General features: G+C 30.4%; 1 protein-coding gene across 1 annotated transcript; it reads right to left on the bottom strand.

The window, feature by feature from the left end:
• Positions 1-5126: 5126 nt before the first annotated feature.
• LOC136085391 (uncharacterized) lies at positions 5127-6623 on the bottom strand. Its single transcript, XM_065806693.1, has 5 exons — positions 6549-6623; positions 6115-6312; positions 5892-6050; positions 5389-5768; positions 5127-5325 (listed from the first exon to the last, which is right to left on the bottom strand). The coding sequence occupies exons 1-5, from the start codon at positions 6621-6623 to the stop codon at positions 5127-5129; spliced, it is 1011 nt and encodes a 336-aa protein (XP_065662765.1).
• Positions 6624-8195: the final 1572 nt, after the last annotated feature.

Here is an 8195-nt window from a genome sequence, read left to right on the forward strand (position 1 = left end):
AAGAAAGAAGAGATAGATTTGTTAGAACAAGAATGATATACAGGGAAGAAATTCCTACCTTTAAATCAAAGAAAGATGTTCTTGAAATAATTTAACTAAGAAATAAAACAAAATTATACATTTTGTATTTTTTTCATTTTTATTCAAAACTTTAACCTGTAAAACTTGAAAACCGCTTCTAATGAGAAGTACTTTTTTTAATAAAATATTTAACAAAAAATAGTTTTGAAAATAGTTTTAAACCTTTTAGCAATTTAAAAAATATGAGCTTGAGTAATTTTTAGATTAAAAATTCTTTCCCCTACATTAGGGACGATGATATAAATTCATTTGTTCCGAGGTGGCTCAGGGGGGTTTGGGAGGGGGAGGGTGTTCCCATGCTCTTATCACTAAGAAAAATTAATCAATTTCTGACAAAACAACGCTCTTTGACATAAGTATAAAAATAAAATAATTTAGAATTTGCACTTTTCTAAAAAAATTAAAATTGCTATAAATAATGATATATTGCGTCTAAAAGTGTCAATTCTAAAAAGTGTCAATTGCCTTACCAAAAAATCTAAAAGTGTCAATTGCCTTACCAAAACGTTTTCAAATTAAAAAACACTAAAAGAAAACTCAAATTAAAATTAAATTATGGTACCAAGCGATGCACCCTAATATATATATATATATATATATATATATATATATATATATATATATATATATATATATATATATATATATATATATATATATGTACATATGTAGTTCTAATACAAGTTCTGATTTATTTTTTAAATTTAATTTTTGAGCCTAGTGGCTAACTCTAAAAATAAAAACTGCAATTTAACACTGGAGTAGAAGCAGAAATTCCAATAGATGCGTTTGCATCTTGTGGAATTTCTGTTATAACATAAGAGCATGTCATTTTATTATGTTGTTTTAAGAGTATTTATTTCTAAAGTCTTAGTAATATTAAAATTAGTAACTTTAATCTTATTCTAAATATAAAAATTTGTAAACCTTACTATGAATCCTATAATATTTTAATATTGAATTTAATGCTGTTGCTGCTGCTGCCGTTACTTATTCTTGAGTGTTTGACACAAAAATCACGGCAGCTATTGCACCTGAGTTAATGGAAAGAAAGAGCCGCAGCAATTTTTGCATTTGAAAATATGAACGAAGGTGTATGCAAATATCTAAGTTATGTCAACTTCAAATTATGTAAAATTTTAAATTATATCAAATTTTACAGTTTTACTTTACTTTGAAAATGGATTGCGGAAACATTTTCTTAATTTCGATTTATAGCACTTATTTGCCGTTTTATAAAGTTTCCGTCTTTTGTTTTTTAAATAGTGTTCAAAATTCGCAGTTTAGTGTTTCTTAGTGACTGAAGTGGTTCGCTCGCTGTGCTTCCGAAGTACAACCTGAGGGTTCAATGCTGTCACATATAAATTTTTTAAAATCTTTTTCAATACAAATAAAAACATTTTTAAAGTTCTGTGTTGATTTATAAAGATATAATATACTATAACAAACAAAAGGGAGAGAGTTTTTAAGATGCTTTAAATTGCAATAAACATCAAAACAGCAGTAAAAATTTTTTTTGCGCAAACGTTACGACAAAGATACTTAAGTTAATAATGTGCTAATGGTAATTGTTCAACGACATTAAAGAGACGACTTAGGCAATTAGTTAAGTCTACGCGTTCAACACACAATAAAGGTAACATTTTTATTTATAGGAAAAAAGATTTAACATTTAAACTTTTATTTTCTTCAAAATTAAAAAACTTGAGGAGTATTAAACATTAATTGGTAATTCAAAAAAAATGATATGACAGATTTTTATTTTCTACCACTAAATAGACAATATGTATAGTTTTTAGAGATGTACAAGAATTTGTGACTTTTAGCTCATTCTGGTTCCGACCAGATTTACAATATTTCTGGCCGGAATGACGGAATTTTTTATTTTACCTTTTTTTTAAAGACATGTGACACAACTGTGTAAATTAAATCATAAAATCATTGCCCTACAGGAAAATAAAGAACTGTAGATAAACTAGGTAAACAATACAATTTTCTTAACAAATAAAATGGAATTTTATTTTCAGTAGTCAATTATGTAAGGATTTCTAGAAGTTTAGGAATATTGTGGTGCTATCCAGTTTTGTGCAACAAACTAACTCTTTTTTCATCAAAAATGTTAACTGCCTCTGTCTCCTTTTAATAGTCTCATTTTAAATGTAACTTAAACTTTGAATTATTAAAAAGTTTAGAATGCCTAATACAGTAAATACTTCAGTTTTAATTTCACCTAAATGGGAAAAAAAAAAAAAAAATCAAAAAAAAGAAATTATTTTATATATAAATATTATGCAGATTAATACTTTCAATAAATAAAGTTATAAGAAACAAATAAAAACAACATTAGATTTAAATGAAACAAGAATCAAATTATTGAAATAGGATATATATATATATATATATATATATATATATATATATTTTAGGTTATAAATATATATTATATAGCCACGGTGCTGAGGTTGAACCTCTGCATCGTGGCTAAATAGGGTAGATTAGGGTAATATGAGCACCTTAAGCGAATATTGAAATATTTTGAAAAATTAATTATGCTGATTCAAAAGTTTTGCAAATAAATCATTTTTAGGGAACCCTACTCATAATCCACCCGAAATTTTTCTTAAATGTGGAGAGGTTTTAAAAAAGTAGCAAAAGTGCTCATATTACCCAGACCACTTGGTAATATGATCACTTTAAATTAGCTCAAAAAAAAAACATTAATTAAATAAGTACCTACCTGACAAATAGAACTAATTTTTGTAATATATATGATTCGTTTTTAACAAAACTTTTCATTAAATGATCAAATTTTAAGCTAATTTTTATTGAAGCAATAGTACTTTGTTTTCCGCAAAAAAAAATTACTTCGTTATTTTTTCAATTTTATTAACTCAAACATTTGAACGATAAAAATTCAAATTTTTTGGATTCAAATTACAGAAAAATATTTAGTATTGTTAAAATATTTTATTGTTAAAATCTTTTACTATGTTTTGTTTTTATTCAAAAACCAATTAAAACCACTACGATATTAATTTAAAACTTTAAATGAAGTAATTTCAATGAAAAACACTGGGTAATTTGAGCATGCTCATATTACACAAAAGTGGCATCTTTAAATAAAGTCAAAACTAAATGTTTCTATGCATTTTTTTTCAAACAAAAAGAAAACGGAATATTAGGAAACATATTTTTCTTTATGAAAAAATAAATTTCATTATTTTAGCACCAAAATTTCGCGCCACAAATGTATTCATGCGTGATGAAATTTTTTTAACGTCGCAAAAAACTAAATAGCGTTTTAATTAGATGATAACCGCTAATTATTGCATATAAATTTAGGCTAATTGTCCTAATTTCTGTTATCACCATATAAAGTCGATTCAAAAAATACAAAGCAAATATAACTCCATTGCTTACATCTAAGAAATCTCTAAATATGCTCATATTACCATGGTGCTTTTATTACGCTAATCTACCCTAATATATATTTATAGCCTGAACCTCAGGTTCAAACTTTCACTTTCAATCTTGAAGGTAAAAAATTGCATAAATGCAATTCTTGTTCCGGCCGAAATTTTATTATTAATTCCGACAATTCTGGTTCAAATTTTCAAATCCGCTACACACCTAATAGTTTTTACCGCTTTTACCGCTTATGTGATTATTGTTCCGACACTGGATCCTAATGTAAAATGACTATTCTTCCGACATACATGGCCAGTATTCATACGCATGTTTGCTAATCAAATTTTTTAGCGAAAATAATGAAAATAAGATTATTTTTGTGTTTTTTTTAACGAAGTCATCATTTTTAGGCGTGTACAAATACTTTTACGCAAAATATGTCTATATACTTTAATTTTTTGAGTTATCATATGTTGCACACCGTAGCGGAAATAATTTATTTGAAAAAAAATGTTCACCAGAAACGGTTTGCATTTTCGAAACCACGAAATATCCTACTATAATAATCTAAATTTTGAAAAAATTCTATCGACGTCTTTTAAAAAATAAGGGGGTTAAACGGACAAGTAATGATTTTTTTGTGTTCAAAATAGGTAACTTCCAGAAATGCTACAAACTTTAAATTGTGTAATAATAATACTGGTGTCAAATAAGAATGTATAATAAAAAAATTACGATCATCGGGGTTTGGAAACAATATTAACCAGAAAATTCGGGTCCCACTGTCCCATATGTAGAAGGAAAAGATAAAGTTTTTTTTTTTCAAGTTTTTTAAACTAGATCAAAATTTATTGAAAAAATTAATTTATATAAGGAAAATTTCTTGTCGTTTAAAAAAAGTGACCAAGTAAAGTTTACAATCAACTCTACTTGGGGGGATATCAAATTTACAAGGTCATAACTGTTCAACGTTTAAATAATTTCTTACTAAATAACAATTTTACACATAAATTTTAATCACGCTCATAATGGCCGAATTTTTTTTAAATATTCGTTGTGCCCCTCTCTTGCTCCCTTTTATTCAAGTATTTTGACCTTGGGGCCCCAATACCTTACTTATAAATGTATTCAAAAATAAAACTTTACTTACGTTATATAAACCTTAATTACTTAATAACAATTTTATACATGAATTTTTGTCGCTTTCATAATAGTAGAGTTTTTGTTAAAGAGAATAGTGCTCCCCCTCTTTCCATCCTCCCCAGCAGGCACATGACGTTGCAATAACGTTGTAATAACGTTGATCGACGTTGATCAACGTTATTTCAACGTTAATCCAACGTCGTGTGCCCACTGGGTCCATTATATTCATATTTGGACCACGGGGCATTATTTTAGAGGTGTTAATACGACAACTTTGTTTTACTTTTATTTTTGACTCTTTTTATTAAATTCTATTTACAACTTTACAGAAACAAAAGTTCTCGAGCGCATAGTTACATATAAAAATAGCTTATGACTTGACTAATAAATTACATCAATTAACTTTAATAATATTATGACAAGAATTTTATAAACGTAACAATAAAGTTTCATAACGATCAGCTATTATCACATCACCCCAAGAACTGAAGTTCTTAAGTAACATAGTCATTTAAATATGTCGGCTTTCTCCTTTCTCTGGTTGATCGTCTGATCGCTGGTAATAAATTATCGACGATTTCTCTGCCGTCAGCTTCCTCCTCAGCGTCAACAACTGTTTCTTCAGTTCCTTCCTCTCGTGCAGCAAAAATATTTAAATCTTCTAAATCACTTTCATCACTGTCAACCTCTTTACTGAAAACAATTTTACTTAAAGCGTTTGAAGAATTTGAGGCAGGAGCTATTCTCACGTCTCACACATGTCTTGGTACACCATCAATTTCATTATTTGTGTTTGTGAGTATGTCAGTTACAGTACCAATTTTCCAAACTGAAGTGCACTTTGCATCAGCGGGGCGAACATAAACTTTTTCTTCAATTCTATAAGTTTTCAAAACTTGTCGTGATCTTTCCTTAGTTTCAGTGTTTTTCTCCTCTTGAATTGGTAGACGCCAAAAGTACTTTTTTTTTTGAGAAGCAGGTGCAGACTTCTCGTTTGTTCCCACCGTTGGTGTTGCATTGTACCAAAATACCGCTTCTAACGGACATATTTGTGCCCTCGCAGCTGTTCGTTTTACTGTGCGGTGGTTACGCTCCACAATCCCATTTCCTGATGATGTATATGCACATCTATACTTCTTTTTTACACATCATTTTTCAAATATGTTTGAAAATTCACTAGACTTAAACACCGATACATTATCCATCAACAGTTCTTGCGGTGGGCCATGCTCCCTAAATACGGATTCCAATTGACTTACTACATTTCTGGTACCTTCGCGAGGCAACTTTCTCCAAATTGCAAACCGACTTGGTCCACAGTCAATCATTGTTAAATATGGCGACCCTTTATAGTGAGTCACATCACAAGCAATTCGATACCATGTGTCTGGTACATCTAGCACTCCATTATATTGGCGCTGGATCATTTGAATTACATTGACAATATTTGCGAACACATTCTTCAACATCTTTTCTTAATACGTGCGGAAGTCTTCGTTGCACTGTAAACATTGTCCGATTAACGCCAAAATGATGCTTTGAGTGACAATTACGAATTTCTTTAGCAATACTTACTCCACATAGTTCTTTAGTATTTCTTTGTGAAAGCTCATTTAACCAAGTCTTTGGAACTCTTGTCAACACGTCAGCTTTGTTTTTGGAAGACGGAACCCATTTTAACTGATGTTTATATTATATTCTTTTATTAAGTCTTGCAATAGAGAAAATCTTCTTTTAATAAGCATTTCTGATAATGCATTTGATCGAATCCTATGACTTTCAGTCAGCATACTTTTTAGCCATCCATGAACTGTTACTGAATCAGTGAATACTGATCAATTCTTTATATCCCACTTAGCAGCTAGGTTTATCCCACACACCACAGCATCTCATTCAGCAATATTAATATGCATAACATCATTTATACTTCGAAGCCAGACTGCATCCTCAATTATTACGCCATCGTATTCTATAGCAACCCCTATTGCCATGCTGCTAGCATCACACCACAATGTTGCTCCATTTTGAATCCCTTTAACATTCCATTTCCCTTTCACAGAATCACAAACTTCTAATCGGCGCAATATTTCGATCAACCATGACTAAGCTTGATCTCCGATTTGATCATCCCAAGCATTTCCTTGACTATGACGTTTTATAAAACTGCAGGCAATTCTGAGCCACCCTTCAACAGGATAGTGACTTAATAAGTGTCCACATATTGAAAAAAGTTTCCGTCGTGTTACTTTTTCCGTTTTGATATCTTGTGACTTTGGAATCATGTTTCCACGTTTCCAACAAAGCTCCTTTTTTTTATTTCTAAACAGTTGCAAACCCAACACTCGTGCAGTATTACATTGCACCGGCTCTTTTGTTACCAATCCATAACACCCCAAATGATTTACGATCTTTTCAACTAATGTCTTTTCCAAATTAACAATTATGTCGTCAGTGTAGTGGTCAGTTGCTTCACTAATACCTGCATTGAGATTCAACAAACTGCCTAAGACTGAAGACATTGTTTTTGGGGCAGAATTTAACCCAAACCCAAGACGTGTGAGACTTTTTTATTTTTTTTCTTTGTAGACTACCTTCTGATGCTCCTACAAACTCGGATCAATGTGTACAGGCGCATCTAAGATCTAAGCGGATGGTTTTTTAACATTTTTATAGAAACCAGAGATTGTTGTTGAAACATATTCTTCTTTTATTTTTTCCGTCATGAGTACTCGTGCATGGTTTAATGCATCCTGTAACCTGATCCCAAATATTTTCACTTGTGCTCGTAGCGGCTTTGAAATTTCAACCGGCAATCCAGTTATGAACGCTCTTAGCAATAGTTCTTCGCTTTCAATGTTGGCCAAACCCATAAGTTGACGTAAACTGGCCAAATACACATCAACAGATTCACCGTCATTCCATCTCCGATCTCTGAACTGCTCGTAAACTTGAAAACCATCGACTGCAAATGCATCGAGTAGAGCTTTTTCAATGTTCGCAGCGGCGGTTTTTTGGCTCTCCCCAAGTTGCTCATATAATGCGAACGCACTGCTTTCAAGAAGCAACGGAATGATCAACGGAATGATCAAAAATGGATGACTACGAATCCTTTACTTTTAATTTTCATGGTAAATACTTAAAATCAGATTTTAATTCAGATCCAGATGTCAACTTTTTTAATGATGTGAACACACGTTGTTCTTATCTTTATCCCAATAAGTTAAAATAATTTCTTAATATAAACGGCACTGAAAATCAAAAAATCAGAGTCCTTCACATTAATATTACAAGTCTAAATAAAAATTTTGAAAAGTTTTGTGATTTTTTAGATGAAACTGAAAATATTTTTAATATAATTTGTTTAACAGAAACATGGATTTCTTCGAATGAGTTTTAAAATAATTATATTTTCCATCTTCCAGGTTTTGAAACAATTTTTTTAGAAAGACAAACAAATAAACAGGGTAGAGGAGTTATGATTTACGTTAAGGAACACATTGTTTATCACATTAGGAATAATATGAGCGTTTCTGACGGTGATAAAGAAATCGTAACTATTGAAA

The sequence above is a fragment of the Hydra vulgaris genome, chromosome 09, assembly GCF_038396675.1.
Source record: "Hydra vulgaris chromosome 09, alternate assembly HydraT2T_AEP".
NCBI lineage: Eukaryota > Metazoa > Cnidaria > Hydrozoa > Anthoathecata > Hydridae > Hydra > Hydra vulgaris.

Coding starts and splice junctions, on each gene's coding strand:
- LOC136085391 (XM_065806693.1), bottom strand. CDS start 6,623: ATGGCAATAGGGGTTGCTATAGAATACGATGGCGTAATAATTGAGGAT. Junction 5,769..5,891: donor GCGAAGGTACCAGAAATGTA/GTAAGTCAATTG, acceptor TGTGTAAAAAAG/AAGTATAGATGTGCATATAC. Junction 5,326..5,388: donor GATGGTGTACCAAGACATGT/GTGAGACGTGAG, acceptor AATTGTTTTCAG/TAAAGAGGTTGACAGTGATG.